Source organism: Alligator mississippiensis, chromosome 13, assembly GCF_030867095.1.
Source record: "Alligator mississippiensis isolate rAllMis1 chromosome 13, rAllMis1, whole genome shotgun sequence".
NCBI classification, from domain to species: Eukaryota; Metazoa; Chordata; order Crocodylia; family Alligatoridae; genus Alligator; species Alligator mississippiensis.
Window position 1 is genome coordinate 47877955 of NC_081836.1, and position 16829 is coordinate 47894783.

Sequence of the window (16829 nt, forward strand, 5' to 3'; positions counted from 1 at the left end):
GGCTTGTTGTTGAAATTCTCTCTCTCCCTCTCTCAAATATATACCCTTTTAACACTTTTCAGGGCTGAATATGTTGCAAAGTGGCCTCCACAAACAACACATGAAAGATCTGTTTGTAGAGCTCTGTCTCACTGTACCAGTTCGACTGAGTTCCCTCCTCCCTTACCTGCCAATGTTGATGGACCCCTTAGTGTCTGCTCTAAATGGATCCCAGACCCTAGTTAGCCAAGGTTTGAGAACTCTGGAATTGTGTGTGGACAACTTGCAGCCTGACTTCCTGTATGATCATATTCAGCCAGTGCGAGCAGAGCTGATGCAGGTAAGTGTGCTGTTTCTGCCAAGACCACTAGAGGTCATACATTACTTAAATATCAGTGGTAGTTGTATCACTGTCCCAACTACATCATCATTCCCTTTACTTGGACCAGCTTCATGATTAGAATAAACCTAGACACATTTTCAAATCAAATGCATTTTTCTTCAGTTCCTGATCAAAGACATTGCCCACAAAACTTCTTGCTCGCAAATATTGGTGCATGCTTCCTTTTTGAAGTTTAGGACTGAAGGCTCAGAGGGGTCTGTGATACATCTATGACAAAGGTTGCCTTTTTTGTTAATTGAATATGCCAGGAGTTCATGTGTTAGTTTAAAACTCCAACCACGAAGACGATTGTTACAAAAATAACTGATTTTTTTACATTATAGTCTCAAATTATAGAGTCCTAAGTTAGAAAGGAAATCAGGGGACATTTAGTTTAACCCTGATGTCTTGAGGGGGCTATTTGGGATACAGGTGTGCATGTTTGGGTATTTCATATCTTTTTAGATGGCAGGTTAGTGTGAACATTTTAAATTTTGTTTGCTTCTTTTAAGTCTGGGCATTTTTTTCACAGTAGAAAAATCCTGAATATATTCTGTGCTCCTATTTACTTTTACACACTATTTACTTTTTAAGACTAGCATGTATAGCTTCCTTATTTAGAGGCACACCAGACTAGATTTATTTCAAGCTTAACTGGTTCTTATTTTCATATGTCATGCTGCCTTTGTAATGTTAGCCATATATTAAATTGGTAATATTAGAGTGATGTAGCTATGATGGTCTAGGGATTTGACAGCTGCATACAGATGTTAAAAAAAAATCAAAAAACAAAAACACAAAAATGGCGCTTTAAACTTGGCCTGCTTCTATGTTGGGCCCAGCTCATGCCCAACCTCTGCCGCGTCTGTATGGACTGGGTGCTTCAGTGGGGCTTTTTTGGTACTTTTCTCTAATAGCTGATTAAAGATATTGCCACAAAAAATAGTTTCCCCTCCTGTATATTAAGTTGTACTTGAATGCTGTAAAATTTCAGTGACTTATCACGTAAATCTAATGTAACTTTCTACAAGTACAAAATTAATTGCTTAAATACTCTTTTTCACGTCAGTTTGTTATGAAAATACATATTTTATTTTAATTTTTTAAATTTTAAATGAAATCCACATAGCAAATTTTTTTGCCTGTTTGGGGCAGAGACTTAAGTTTTCTGTGTTTTTTTTTTTTTCATTTAAGAAACTCTTTCACTGGAAGTTATATGGTGGGAAATAAGAGAATAAATAGGTACGAGAGAAGAATATTGAAGTTTTACTTTTTTAGTAACATTTTGAAGCAACACATCTCCTAACGTGTTAAACATTTAAATTTACTTCCAGGCTTTATGGAGGACATTACGCAATCCTGCAGACAGCATTTCTCATGTGGCTTATCGTGTGCTTGGTAAATTTGGAGGAAGCAATAGGAAAATGTTAAAGGAATCTCAGAAATTGCAATATGTAGTTACAGAAATTCAAGGACCTAGTATTACCATAGAGTTTTCAGACTGTAAAGCATCTATTCAGCTTCCAATGGAAAAGGTAAGATTTGATCTCTTTTCCATCCTTCTGCTAAACTAATTTCTTAAACTTTCCTTAAATAACACTTTTGAAAAGTTAATGTTTAATCTAAACTAATCTCATAACCTGCGTGTTCCTTCAGTTTCATAGATGAGTTCTTGGGTTTTGAACATTTAAAAAATAATTATACTAGTGGGATTTCTGCTGCATTCATGAAACAGTTGGAGAACAATGAAAAGTTTCCTGTGTATTCTACCACTTTATTTGGTGAAGGAGCTCATACTTGATCCGTTTACCAGTTCTTTAGTAGGACATAGCCATTTGAATGGCATTGTGGTACACTTTGATTTCCATTGTCTTTTGATGCATACAATTACTAAAACAAATACAGAAATGTTGTTTGAGAAGTGGCTCTCAGGGGGGAGTGCTGTTTTTAATGGCCAAAGAATCACTGGAGCTCCTTAGAGATGGAGCTAAACAAACTTTTGTAGTCTGGTGTTTTTGCATTTCTTGTACCATTATTTTTGCGTTCGAAGTTAGTTCAGGCTTTCCAATATTTCCCACCTCCAACTTTTCCATTTTCCATCTCATTTTAAACACTGTCCAATCTCCCAGAGTAGCTTAGAAAAACAAACAAATGCTGGCTGAAGTCTATGCTAGGTTATGAGGAAAAGAAAGTACACAAGTGGGTGCTCTTTTATTGTGTCTACTTTTTATAACTGTTCCCTCCAGTTTTTGTTGTGTGATCATACTAGATCAAATCTCTTTGATCTTGGGGAACACTTACAATTTCTCAGTGTTTCAGCTTGCTTCCATTTTATTAGAATGGGTGTATTACTTATTGTATTTGTATCAATCTTTCTCTCTCTTTTTTTCAAAATTACTTAAAGCAGCTTCATCCAAGACGGTCATAGTATTTAGTATTGCAAGCATTCAGCTTCTAGAGTTGATAGAAACTAATATGCAATATGCCTTAGCTTCTGGGAATTAAGCTGCATTCAGCAGCTAGCATGAAACCTCTGTAGAGTCTGATATATCCTTTGTTTCAATTTTAAAACTATGTACGTCTGAAATACAGGGAACTATTCTATTAATTGGCAACTCACTATTATCACTTTGACTCCGAAGAGGTAAAATAAGGTTTAAAGCATCTTGAAAAAATGCCCTATTGTAAGCAGATGCAACTGAATGCAGATAAGAAGAATCAGTAAGGGGTGCTGGTTTTTACATGGTCACTTTCCATAGTGAAATGTATTAATGTAATTATCTAAACATTTACAAATATCACAAATAGAGACTTATGTCTCTCCTGTTCAATAACATGTAAATTTAGGTTCCTAAGTTCTTTCAGGCATCATTGCTGTGTCTCTCTCTCTTTTTTAATTACATGGAACAATAGTCAACTTCCTGGTTTCGATCAGCAGCAGTATTGTTTATGGCATGCTTCGTGGGAGTAAAAAAAAAGAAAAGTTGAATTAAAAAAATGGAACGATGTTAAAGTATAAGAAATTCATCTTTCTTTTTAGTGCCCTGGTGAGAAGTTCCACTTCAGTGGTCTGTGGAAAACTCATTGTTCTTTTCATTGAGACCTTGATAAGATTGTTTAAAAGATGATGAGATGGCGGCTAGTTAATCCAGTAAATGGAAGGATGATTTTCCGTAAAAAGAAAAAAAAAAATATTTCTTTGTAACAAAGGTCTTCTAAGGTCATTTATTGACATCATCTTTTATACTCACTGTTTAAACATGGGTGGTTAGATTTCATGTTATAATTGGTTAATCAGTGAATTTTCTTATTTCATGCCCCCTAAATGAATTTTCCACATGCATCTTACTAGATGCATGCTTTTTCTTAAATTTGGGTACGTGTTATATCTAGGATATCTTGGAATTAAGTACAGGAATTACTGCCAGAAGGGAAAAGTATAGCATTTACTTGAAAAGTGGGAGGAAAAGTGCAGATCTTCTGTGATCCCAAGTGCTTTTTGGTTTTTTGGTTTTTATTTACATGAAAGCACAAACAACATGACAATTTTAGTCCACTTAAGCCTGCAAACATTCTGTCAGAATAGGACATACATTTCGCTTGGGATGTGCAAGGAGTAGAAGCTATTTAAATGACCTTAATATAATTTTAAAAATAAATGTTTTAGTTGATTTGTTACCTGACTATAGGAGACCATGAATAACCAGTGTTTAGTGGATATAATTTTCTTATTTTTCATTGTAGGCCATTGAAACTGCTCTGGACTGCTTGAAGAGTGCCAACACAGAACCATATTATCGGAGGCAGGCTTGGGAAGTAATCAAGTGTTTCTTGGTAGCCATGATGAGCCTGGATGATAATAAACATGCCTTATACCAGCTTCTTGCACATCCCAAGTATGAAAATTCTTTAAGCCATAAATACTTCTGTAAAATGCGTAGGGCTAATTAAATTAGTGTGATTTTTTTTTTTTTTTTTAAATTTTTTTTTGAGGTAGAGATCAGATCTATTCATTGTGGAATTGTTTACTATAGCATGCTTTTTCCTTTTGACGTCAAAGGGCATGTCTACACCACAGATTCACTGAACTAGGTACTAATTCACTTATACTACGTTGCTCTGTACATGCTGAACTGAAAGCAGTACAGCAGTGTTCCTGTGGCATTGTGACAGGGTGTCTAAGTTTGCTGCTTCCTGATGCTATAAGGCAAGGGTGGGCAAAATGCGGCCTGCTAAGCCATTGCAGGGCCCCTAAAAAATTTAGAAAATTAATATTTATCTGCCCCTGGCTGCCTGTCATGCGGCCCTCAATGGCTTGCCAAAACTCAGTAAGTGGCCCTCTGCCCGAAATAAATAATTGCCCGCCCCTGCTATAAGGCATAGCCACTCTACAGACTTCATAATTAAAAAGCAGATGAGGCATCATTCTCTTGAAGGTTAGCTGTTCGTCTGTAGGTAATTGATGTTCATTTGACACCTTGGCTCTTCTCTCTTAACCATTGTCCAAAAATTAAAGTGGTGAGGCTTTTTTACCCAGTTAAATGCTTTTAGCCAGTGGATTGATAAATTCCCACTCTCTTCCTCATTGGTCCTTGTGAAACTTCATATTTTGTTTATTGTATATTTAATTTTGGAAAAAATAAGTTAACTAAGGCTTGCAGCAATGAGCAAAGTATTGTGCCTAGGGCTGTGCAAAGCTTCTGTCGCTGATTCGGTTCAGCAGATTTTTGGCCCAATTTAGTGGTCGAATCTCCGAATCGAATCAGGAGACCCGTTAATCTCTCGGAATTGATTCGGAAAGATTCGGTGATTTGGACATAGAGACAGCTTTTAATTGTTTTTTCTACATACCTCAAGGTAGCAGGCAGCTTGTGAACGCTGCGATGGTGGGGCGGATGGAGCATCTCACCGAAGCGTGGGGGGCTCCGCAGCGTGCTTGGCAGCAGACCCGGAAGTGGACCAGAAGCAGTTATGGGTCTGCTGGGGAGTGCATGTGTGGGGGCCTCCTGGCTTGGCGGTTTGTGCGTCCTGGGTCTGGGGGGGGCACCAGGGTCCCCTGTGGCTGATTGCCAAGCTGGGGGGTTGCGGGGACACCCCCACCAACACACACACACACACACACACACACTGTCCCCGGCAGACACGAAAGTGGACTGCAAGTATTTCTGCTCCGTTTCTGGGCTTGCCGCTGAGCATGCTGGAGGGCCCCCCCCCAGTGCTCCTGTGGGATGCTCCATCTGCCCCAGCATCGCAGCGTTCACGAGCCACACCTGGTACCTCGGGGTATGTAGAAAAAACATTTAAAGCTGTGTCACTGGCCGAATTGCCGATTCTCCAAATTGGCATCAAATCTTCAATTTTGGATTTGGCCGAATCGAATCGGGGACAGTGATCTGAATCAACTAATTGAATAGCTGTCCCTGATTTGGGCCGAATCTGAATTGAATAGAGCCTGTTTTGCACACTCCTAATTGTGCCATATTTTGTCTGTTTTTTTTCCTTATGATAACTCTAAATTGAGTAGGCCTGAATTAGTTATTTATTTATTTTGGGCAGAATAATACCTTAAACTGCTAACACTTTGGCATATAGGAAACTTTTTCTTTTTTGTTCTGAATTGTGTGCAACAGGCCTCCTTGGCCATCCAGAAATTTTGTCTTTTCCCTGTGCCTGTAATGCTGGAATGAATGCTCATGTTCTTTTTTGCTCCTCCAGTTTCACTTGAGACCAGTGTATTTTGACTGCAGAGCCTTAGTTCCTATTAATTGTACTGGTGTTAAATTATATTGGCCTAACCTGTTTCAATATAACTGTTTAAGTCTGATTGTTGCCATAGGGATAAAACTGATCAAAGCTATTTCAGCTGTTTTTTAATCAGGATTAAAATTTCAGTGATTTAATGCACTTACACCACTGCAGGAGCAGGCAGACCTAACTTGCATCATCAGCTCATGTGCATTCCTGAGGAGTGATTCTCCCTCTTCTGTATACAACTTAAAAACAGTGGGTAAAAGTAAGGTTGAGAATCACTGAAACCATTCTTTTGACTAGCAATCTATGCATGCCCATTGTCTACACCTTCTGGGACAATTTTCCCTCCCAAGATTTGGATACCAAATTGACCACCTAGCTTTTTTCTCTCCTAAAAGCCATTTTATGTTTATTTCTCCCTTAACTTAGTGAAATGATATTACTGCCTATTATGAACTGCTGAATATTTTAGCATGCAATTAAAAAAATGTGTGGAGGTGGCTGAAAAAAAACGTGCATGGAAAAAATAGCATATCTAGGCATTCATTTTATAGCAGCTTTAAACTGTAGTGCTTAAAACGTATATAATGAAGTTATAGGTTTTAGGTTACTTTTGGCCTCTTGTGCCTGAAGCATGTGCTTAGTTTCTCTTTTCTTTATAATACAATAACTGTGTGGTTAAGGAGCATGATTGTTTTTATGATGGTGTAATTTTTGTTAGATTTGACATAAATGCAGCTCTTTAAAAGCCTGTTTGCACTTTGGAGTAAATAGGTTTTATTGGGTAATGAATTGATAAATAAATAACACTTCAGTCTTTAAAGAGCAAAACCAAATGCCTTGCTAAAAATAGGGGGAAGTGTCAAAATATTGAAAATGCCATTCTGTGATTGAATTCTAGTGTGATGCTTGTATATGTATTATTTGGAATGTGTTGCTTCTTCTGAGCCACTGGCTTTAAATGTTCTTGATGAAATTGAACCATCCATCATGCTTGACACCAGTAGTTGCCAAAATTAATATGGAATAAATGAACTGATCTAGCTTTATCAGAATGAGAAAGGTAGGGGTTAGAGCTAAGGAACAAACTGTAAATTAAGTCCTTGCTGTTCATGGTTGAACTGTCAGTATGGTAGTTTAGGCTTATAATAGATTTAATTTTGTCTTTTCAGCTTTACGGAGAAGTCCATACCCAATGTGATTATTTCACATCGGTACAAAGCCCAGGATACTCCAGCCCGTAAAACATTTGAACAAGCATTGACAGGTGCATTCATGTCAGCAGTCATCAAAGATCTGCGACCTAGTGCTCTCCCTTTTGTAGCCAGCCTCATCCGCCATTACACGATGGTGGCAGTAGCTCAGCAATGTGGTGAGTTAAGCGGGATAGAGAACGTACACTGGTTGTCCCGGGATCTTGGGAGAGGCTTAGTTCTTTGCACTAAATTCCTCGTTTAGAAAAATCATAAACTTGCAGTTTGCTACTGTGAAAGTCTTTGTTTTATAACATGATTTTCTACTTACTGTTACAATGCACTTTTGAATGCATCTACTCCTTTTTTAAAATTGTATTAACTAACTGAAACATGCTTAATTTAATGGTTTTGTAAGTATACATAAGAAGTCAGAGGTTTAAGACTTTAAAAAAAAATATACAAAAATAAGATGGGCACATCCTGTACCTAAAAATACAATGCTTATCAAGGCTTGGAGCTATGTCTAGCTATAGCTGTAGGTGTAGAATGCATTGCAACTGTAGCTACAAGTCATTTTATAGATGGTTTCCCCCCCATATTGGGTTTTGGACCTATTTGATAGTTCTGAAGGATCGTTGGAATAGCTGTGGAAGTGATGCAGTATCTGTGAAGTAATAGTCTTGACTTGGCCCTTTCCTATAGCTCAGATGTTGAGAAAAGGCATGCTGTGTACCACTATATTCAGTGCTTAATGTAATTTGAGTTTCATAAGATGAATTTTAATTTAATCTTCCTAGGGGACCTGTGCAATATGCAGTCACTAAATTAAAGGAAGAAAACATTTCACTAAAGACAAAAAAAATTACTCCAATCCATTTACATGCAAATAAGCATATAATGCTCACCAGTTTTGTAATTGGTTGATCGGAGATGATAGTCTTTCAATTACAAGTTACTATTGTACTGAAGTATCCATTGTCTGTTCTTTTTTTTTCAATATAAACTATAGGGCCTTTCTTGCTACAGTGCTATCAGGTTGGAAGTCAGCCCAGTACAGCCATGTTTCATAGTGAAGAAAATGGATCAAAAGGAATGGATCCCTTGGTACTTATCGATGCCATAGCAATCTGTATGGCGTACGAGGAGAAGGAACTCTGCAAAATAGGGGAGGTGGCCCTTGCTGTGATATTTGATGTTGCAAGCATCATTCTTGGCTCTAAGGAAAGGGTAATAAAACTTTGTACTCTGCTCCAAAATACTTTTTTAACTCGTAAGGTATTAAACGTGTAGTTGACACACAACTCTTTTTTTTTGTTGTTTTTGTTTTCAGGCTTGTCAGCTTCCTTTGTTTTCATACATTGTGGAGCGCTTATGTGCCTGTTGTTACGAACAAGCTTGGTATGCCAAGCTAGGTGGTGTGGTTTCCATTAAATTCCTTATGGAACGACTGCCTCTAATTTGGGTCCTTCAGAACCAGCAGACTTTCCTCAAGGCACTACTGTTTGTCATGATGGATCTAACCGGAGAGGTAGTTCACAATTTATCTTGATTTACACTTGCTGGGCTTGCTTATCTCACAGTGTACGTGGCTGTAACAGTTGCTTTTTGTCTCTTTATTTAACCCAAGTGAAGATTCAGAATGATCATATTCAGCTCTGGGTTACCCAAGTGTTAAGTGATCCATAGATTTAATCAACAACATAATGTTAAACATACTGTAGTTTGAGCGAGCAAATGTTATATTTCAGTTTCTTATGTTTTGTTTCTGCTAAAATAAGTGCATCTTGCTGTCGAGCAGCTTGTTAACAGTAGATGCTTAGAGAATAGAGTTCTTGACCTTTTCTGAGTTGTGAATTGTTCTGTGGCAGAGCTCCGAGGACGTTCCAGCCTTTAGACTTCATTTATAAAATTATGCAGCACTCAGCTCTGCTGTTTTTTGGATGAATGGTGTGAAGGTTGGTTTAAAAAATAATCTGTTGAACTTTTACAGATTTAAATTTCTTACAAATAGTCTTTCACAACTGAACACCACTCTCATGGTAAAGGTCACAACTCTGAATAAGATAGTACTAACAAATCCATGACTGTTTAGGTTTCCAATGGAGCAGTGGCTATGGCAAAAACGACACTAGAGCAGCTACTGATTAGATGTGCAACTCCCTTGAAAGATGAAGAAAAGACTGAAGAAATTCTAGCAGCACAGGAAAAGTCTTTCCATCATGTGACACATGACCTGGTTCGAGAAGTGACTTCTCCAAACTCTACTGTAAGAAAGCAAGCTATGCATTCCTTGCAAGTGCTTGCACAGGTCACAGGGAAAAGTGTTACTGTGATCATGGAGCCACATAAAGAGGTGAGGTGGTTGCTTAGACTGAGTAATTTTGAAGTGGTTGAATATTTCTGTTTTTTTAAAAAAGCATTTTACAAATGTTTTCACATGTGAGTTAACTAAGTTCTAAAATATTTTTAATCTTGGATATTTTTTGGCTTTCATAGTAGCAGCCCAGGGCACTAACTTTCTTTCTAATGACACTTAGCGGTATAGGCTACTGTCTTTGAAGCCTACTTTTCATGGTTTTTTTATTTCTACGTATCCCCTGATACATGTCCAGAGAGGCAAATTTGTATGGGATTGTTGCTTTCCACAGGAAGGTGATAGCAGACTTGCATGCCACATCATGGTCTAAAACTTGGTTATGAAAATATTATAGTGCATTTTAAAAGCATGTAATGCTGATATACAGTAAAGAGTTAATCAGGCTGTTTGTCCAAGGACATTTCTTGGCAAAGGTGTTAATTGGCTCTCCAGGGAGGATCAAAATCTTCCATTCAAGTTAATGTTGTCCCTGAAGTTATAAAATGGATTTTCTTCCCTTCTCTGGGCACAGACTGCTGACCACATCCCATGCTAGCCTCCATTCATGGACAATAAGACCCAGCAGTGCTTCTTCCTTTCCAGGTCCCCAGTTTAAATGTCCCCAAAGTATTTTTTGCTGGCAGGAATCAGCTTTTCTTGCTTCCCCTTGCCTGAAATCCTTTTAAAATGACAACAAAAAAGCCGGTGAAGCAGACTTTCTATAAATTTGCTACAAAAGAAATGATTGCACAGTTGTAATCCATACATAGAACAGGGAGTGTACAAGATAGTGGATAAAACCACAAGAGCATTACTGAGATATCTTCTTAGTAACATAATAGTTCATTGATTTAGACCAGGCAATTACAGAACTATTCTAAAAAGTGATAATTTGCAGGTCCTCCAAGACATGGTTCCTCCTAAAAAACACTTACTTAGACATCAGCCTGCAAATGCCCAGATTGGACTAATGGAGGGAAACACGTTTTGCACAACTTTGCAGCCCCGACTGTTTACAATGGATCTCAATGTTGTGGAACACAAAGTTTTCTACACAGAGGTACTTCATTTTTTTTTATATGCTCTGTTATTTTAAACATAATAACTGTACAAAATAATTCTAAGCAATGCCAATATGTTATAAATATGCATATGCAGCAATAATGTTGAATCTTACGCTCTACCAAATGCAAGTATCAATACTTGCTGTTGAATTTAAGCTGTAGTTCTGATTGGGAATGTAGCTGTTGAAATGCATACTGAAGTCCTGCATGTCTGCGCCTATGAACTGAAACAATTTAAGATGCCTGGAATGTTTGTGTCAGAGGTGTTAACTCCTCATCCTGATATGATACTTTCAGTATTGATCTTCAACTGCTTCAAGCCTTATTTACACACCCTTTTATTTTTGGCATTCATTTAAGTAAATTGGTACAACTCCCAAGTGTAGACTCAATTATATTAGTATTAAAGTGCTTATATTGATTTAGCTTGTGTCCAGTAACTGCTTTAACTAAATGCATTACAAACTGTGGATAGACCAACTTTCAATCCTGATTTCTGGTTGATAAACATCCAGTTTAGGTTTCTTTGTGCTTCACAGAAATAAATGAGCAAAAAAAGTATGGTCTTTTAGAACTAAGGCAGTCCAGAAAAGTAAAGGCTCTCCTATTGTCCTAGCTATTGTATTGAAGCTGATTAAAATCCCATATTTTCTCATAACCCAAGAAAAATTGCCTAGCTGCCTTGTCTTTTAATTGCATTGCTCCCAACGTACTTGGCTTTCAAAGGTTCTTGACTCCAGTGAGCTATCTCACAGTGTTGAGGTCTGCAGGTTGTGGATCGAGACAGATGGATTCCTGTTTCCTCTCTGAGATGGAGACATTCAGTATTTCTTCCTCTAGCAAAAGAGAGGAGGTTGAAAAAAAAATATAGTAAGAGCATCCAATTCCACCCCTATGCAATAAGTGTGTCAAATATTAATGTCCACTCACCAGTTAACTTCAGTGTTTAACAAAATGTCTTAATTTCTGAAAGTTTCTTTTTCCCCTGAACTTAATCCCTTTTCGCAGTCTTTAAAACTGGTGTGCACTCCATAGTCTACATTGGTCTTGAAACTATCACTCTCCTTATCAAGGTTGCTTCAGGCCATTATGCTGATCTGCCTTCTCAGCCAGGTGTGGTAAACTCCTGGTCCCCTTGACATTTGACTGAAACCTGACCCAAGGAATAGAAGCTCCTGAATGGAAAGGAGTTATCTCCTGAGCTAGATAGAGTAGCAAGCTAGGAAATTCATTGTGCATGTTGACACTTGAAGGCAGTGGTGGCACTTTAAGGTAGATACTGGAGCCTCTTGGAGTCGATCCAATGTTGGGGTGGGGGGCTGAGTGCCCGCGTGCATGCACGTGTGCGCCCCAGCCCAGCAGGTCAGTTCGTGGGGGAGGGATGGGGCAGGGGCTAGATTGAGCCCTCTGTGATAAGGGACAATGCTGCAGAGGTAAGTTGAACGGGGCCCTGACCAGGTGGGACTTACCTGTTGGGGAGGTGCACCCCCAAATAATTTTTTCTCCTCTGCCTCGATCTGCTTCCCCACCCCTCCCTTCCCACGGGCTTACCTGCTTGGGTAGGTTGTGGGGGAGGTTAGCTGCAGCGCACGGTAGATCTTGGGTTGCTTTTAAATGCCAAAGGTGATCTACTTAAAAAGGATGGAGACCGTTGCTTTAAGGGTTGGAAATGTGTTGCATCTATCATGGAAATAACTGCTTATTTGAAAACAACTTAAAGTCACTAATTGCAAAGAGCAGAGCTGTGTGGCAAGGAATATTACTGTATAAACAATTTAACTGGAAAGATTGTTTTGACCTCTTTCATAGTAATTGCTGGACTAAACTTGTTTTAAATTTCAGCTGTTGAATTTATGTGAGGCTGAAGATGCTGGTTTGATGAAATTACCTTGTTACAAAAGTCTTCCATCACTTGTCCCTCTTCGGATTGCTGCTTTAAGTAAGTTAAAGCATATAAGTGAAGCTTTTAGTAGGTGGGTGTTGTGAGAAATGGCCATATTTCTTCATAGTGGTTTATATTCATGGTTTTGGGATAGTTTGTGGGAGCCTGCATTTTGAATGAATAAGATTCATTTTTCAAAGTGATGAATCAAATAATTTTTAAAAGCAATAAAAAAGTTAATTTGAGAGAGAGTGAAAAAGTAAACTAGGCATCGAGTTTTATAGGCAGCAGGATTTTGAATCTTTTTTTTTTTTTTTCAGCCATGACTTCATTGCCAGACTTAATAAAAAAGATAGGATAATATGCTCTGAAAATGAGTAATTTCTTAAATCTTTACTTTGGTGACACGGACTCTAATTAAATATTGTATCAAAAAATGTTAACACTTTTTTTGAATATTTGTCTTATTCTCATATTGCCATTTTCTCTTACTTGTTTCTTGGCATTAGTCTTTCTCCCTTGTTGAAATCGGTTTGATCGTATATACAGAAGAGCAAAGATTGGGCCTTATTATCTTTTTATATGATCTATTTTGGTGACTGTTTCTGAGGTTGGTTATTTACAGTCAACTTTTTTGGCCCTAAGTATTTGAACTCAAAAATATATTTTTGGAATGATTACCTTGAACAGCACTTGGGATATGTAAAAACACTATTAATAGTAGCTCTGGTCTTCTTTTTTTCCCCTCTTGTGAAATCTGTTGCTTTTGGCAAAGCATGGTAAACTTTAGCTGTCAGTAATTTCTGTTGAAATACAAGTGGAGAAAGGGAATAAAAACAAAAATTGGTTTACCTCTTTGTATTTCAAGTTAACAAGGAAAACAAAATTACTTTGATTTTTGCAGACGCTTTAGCTGCCTGCAATTACTTGCCTCAGTCAAGAGAGAAAATTATTGCTGCACTTTTCAAGGCACTTAACTCAACAAATAATGAACTGCAGGAGGCAGGAGAGGCATGCATGAGAAAGGTTAGTGAGACCAAAGCAGTATTGTTTTAATATATCCTTTTTTGCTTTTCCCAAGAAACAGTGTAACAAAGAATCCGTGTGTCTACTAGGATTCATGACTGGTTTGTTATGTTTATGTCCAGAGAGGCACCAATATAATTGAGTTTGTCAGAAGTTTTTTGGGAGGATGTGAATTTAGCCATAACAATTTCCTAGGCAAACTAGGCATACAAACTCTTGATTAGAGACCACATTATCCTTTAGGACAGCTATAGTCAGTGTTTTGTTATTCCAAAGTTAAAGATATGTCAGTCTTAACCCCCCAAAATAGTCTTATCTTTTACATGCTTTCAGTGTGTTGCTAGTCCTCTGATACAGATTCAGTTACAACATAACAGTTTGATTGCACTTATTCAGCATGTCCAGACGAGTATGGCCGTGTGATGTGTGGTGCCACAAACACGTCTGCGGTGCCACATACTGCACGGTCAGGTGTTCTCTGTGCTGCAAGGAAGCACTGCCCATGCCTGCACTGCTCTGCATCTTTTTCCATGGGGCTTTAGTTTTTTTTTTCCCCCCCTTTTTGACTCCTGGATATCCTGTTAGCCAGGCTGTGCCTGGCAGGATCACTGCTGCTGTAGCCCTGGGAGGCCCCCAGGGTCCCAGGTAAGGCTGCCGGGGCCAGCCCAGTGCTGACTTCAGCTTCCCCTACCCCACCCAGGGTAACTTGCTGCGCACCAGAGTGCGTATGGCACATGCATTCCCCAGGGACAAGTAGCTGCAGTGCAAGATGTGCCACTGCTGCTTGTCCCCAGGGAACCATATGCCCGTTCTTGTCTGGACATGGCCATCGATACTTAATGTATATTTACTATTTATCATCCACTTCATAAAGAGGGGCAGACATGGTAGCTTGCTACACAGAGTGCATGGTCCACATAGACTCTAATATCTGTCCCTTGAAAAGTATTCATGCTAATGCTGGTAGCCTACAGCAGTTGCTCAACCCTGGGAGACCCTTATGGGCCAGCACATGATCAAACCCTTGGCCAGTTCTGATGAATGGGGTCTCGCCTAAGGCTGGATCTGGCTTTACAGGGCCAGAAATTTGAGCATGACACAACTGCAGATTTGTAGGCCCCATATATGCTAGGGATCAGGTACTTTGCTGAGACTGAGCTCTCTCCGTTGCAGCAGGAAAGAAAGTGTTGGAGATGGTTATAACTCTTTTTTCTGACAGTCTGGCCTTGATAAAAGTTAGAGCAGCTAAGGGGCTGCTTTATATTACGCCTCTGGTGTAGGATGTTCATGTCTTCTGCTCATCATCACAATAATCTGGGACTAGTTGGGACAGAAGCAGCTTTATACCAGGGAAAAATCTCTCTTGCTGTTTAAAGCCAGATCCCAGGGCCCTTTATGCTACTTTGGAATGCAGAAGGATTGTGGGAGTTCTCAGCTGAAAATCTGGCCCTATGGCTTTCAAACCAAGTTTATAACCAGTTACTGATGTGATTGACTCTAAATACTGCTCATCCATGTAGTGTTAGTACTTAGTATCAATGTGGTAGCTTGCAGTGTTTCACTCTTGCTTGGGGCATAAACTAGTACTGACTTGTCCTGTAAACTCTTCCACATGCTGCTTTTTAATTGTGACCAGGTCATAGATTTCATAGATGTTAGGGCTAGAAGGGATCCCAGCAAGATAGGCATCCAAATGTTCCTTCTTCCTATGGTTGTGGCTCAGATATGGGTAACTTGATGCTAACCTCCCAGTTCCCTTTCAATAAGATACTTTAAAGTGCATTACTGGTGACCATTTCTTCATGTTTTCTTTTATCTATTGCCCCTTATTGAGGCAATATAGATTTATTACTTACACTTCCTCCTTTGGAAATGCAGTTCGGCAACATGAGTGGGTGGAGACATTGAACACCAGTCTGTGTATATTGTGGAAACATAATATGAAGACAAACTCAGTCAAGTTAGTTTCTAATATAGGCAAAGCCATTACATTCTCTCTTGTAATTTTAAAACTCATGGTTTGATGAAAAATAGAGGAAATGATTCCATACTACTACTCCATGCAGAATTTTAGAAATTCACACTTAACACTAGTAATATAAGAAAAAAGTTTGGTTAATTAAATCTCCAGTTTGCATACATCAGGGTAAAGCGTGTTCTTCTTGGGTCCATGCTGCCATGAACTGTTTGTTTTTTTTAAAGCTGGACATCAGCAATGTCATTTTTATTGTGCAGCTGTGAACTTTAAAAAAAAAATGCAGAGCATTTTCTGCATAATTGCTTTGTGTAAGCGTCTCTTCAGAAATAACTGAATTTTATTGCAGTTGCTTTACTTCCTTGCAGTTCTTAGAAGGAGCCACAATAGAAGTAGATCAAATTCACACACACATGAGACCATTGCTTATGATGTTGGGAGATTATCGAAGCCTGACATTGAATGTTGTGAACCGTCTGACTTCCGTCACACGCCTTTTTCCAAACTCTTTTAATGACAAATTCTGTGACCAGATGATGGTAAGTCCCATTAATGATTTTTACTATTCTTGATAAGAAAATTTATTTTAACTACATTTGTTTCATCTGACATCCATACAATTCAAGAGTCAAAGAAAGCCAAATTGTGAATTAATGAACAGATTTACATGAGAGGTTTCCATGCTTTACTAATTGTCAGTGTTAATTTACATTATGAAATGGTTTGCATGATTAGAATTTGAAAACCATACTGTTACTGAACCCGGGGGTGGGGGGGGAGAGGGATGGGGGCTGGGACTTTCATCTGTTGAAGTTAAACTTGGTTATACTCCTGGGACAGATTTCTTTATCTAAACATGGGCTGTCAGGATACATGCTTGTTTTCCTTTTGTAGCTGGATAAATATTGCCTGGGCAGGTTGGTGTATCTTTTGAATGTTAAAATGATAGTGCTGTAGTCTTCCTTTTTATATTTGGATTTCATAATGGAAAAGGAAAGTCTTTGTCACTTTTACCATTAGCTTTTGTCCATTAAGATGTGAACAAATAATTTGACCAGGTATGAACCAGTAGTGTATGTATAGGGATGTATGAGGGTATCCCAGCCTCAGCTGCCAATTTAGAGGGGGGCCTCTGTGTCTGGGACTTAAATGTTTTTCTATTGGTCCACATACACTTTAATTTCTGTCCCTTGAAAATAAGGTGGAAAAGGACTTACA

The 16829-nt window shown here is 38.5% G+C and overlaps 1 protein-coding gene across 3 annotated transcripts in view; it reads left to right on the plus strand.

The window, feature by feature from the left end:
• The window catches only part of TRRAP (transformation/transcription domain associated protein), a 140558-nt gene that overhangs the window by 28711 nt on the left and 95018 nt on the right, over positions 1-16829 (plus strand). For all 3 annotated transcript variants that reach the window (XM_059716655.1, XM_059716657.1, XM_059716656.1), the window contains exons 20-30: positions 63-319; positions 1696-1896; positions 4106-4257; positions 7285-7484; positions 8318-8535; positions 8639-8836; positions 9401-9661; positions 10563-10724; positions 12571-12667; positions 13515-13636; positions 15980-16150. In XM_059716655.1, coding sequence (XP_059572638.1) covers positions 63-319; positions 1696-1896; positions 4106-4257; positions 7285-7484; positions 8318-8535; positions 8639-8836; positions 9401-9661; positions 10563-10724; positions 12571-12667; positions 13515-13636; positions 15980-16150 — 2039 coding nt within the window. The remainder of the gene's footprint in view (positions 1-62; positions 320-1695; positions 1897-4105; positions 4258-7284; positions 7485-8317; positions 8536-8638; positions 8837-9400; positions 9662-10562; positions 10725-12570; positions 12668-13514; positions 13637-15979; positions 16151-16829) is intronic.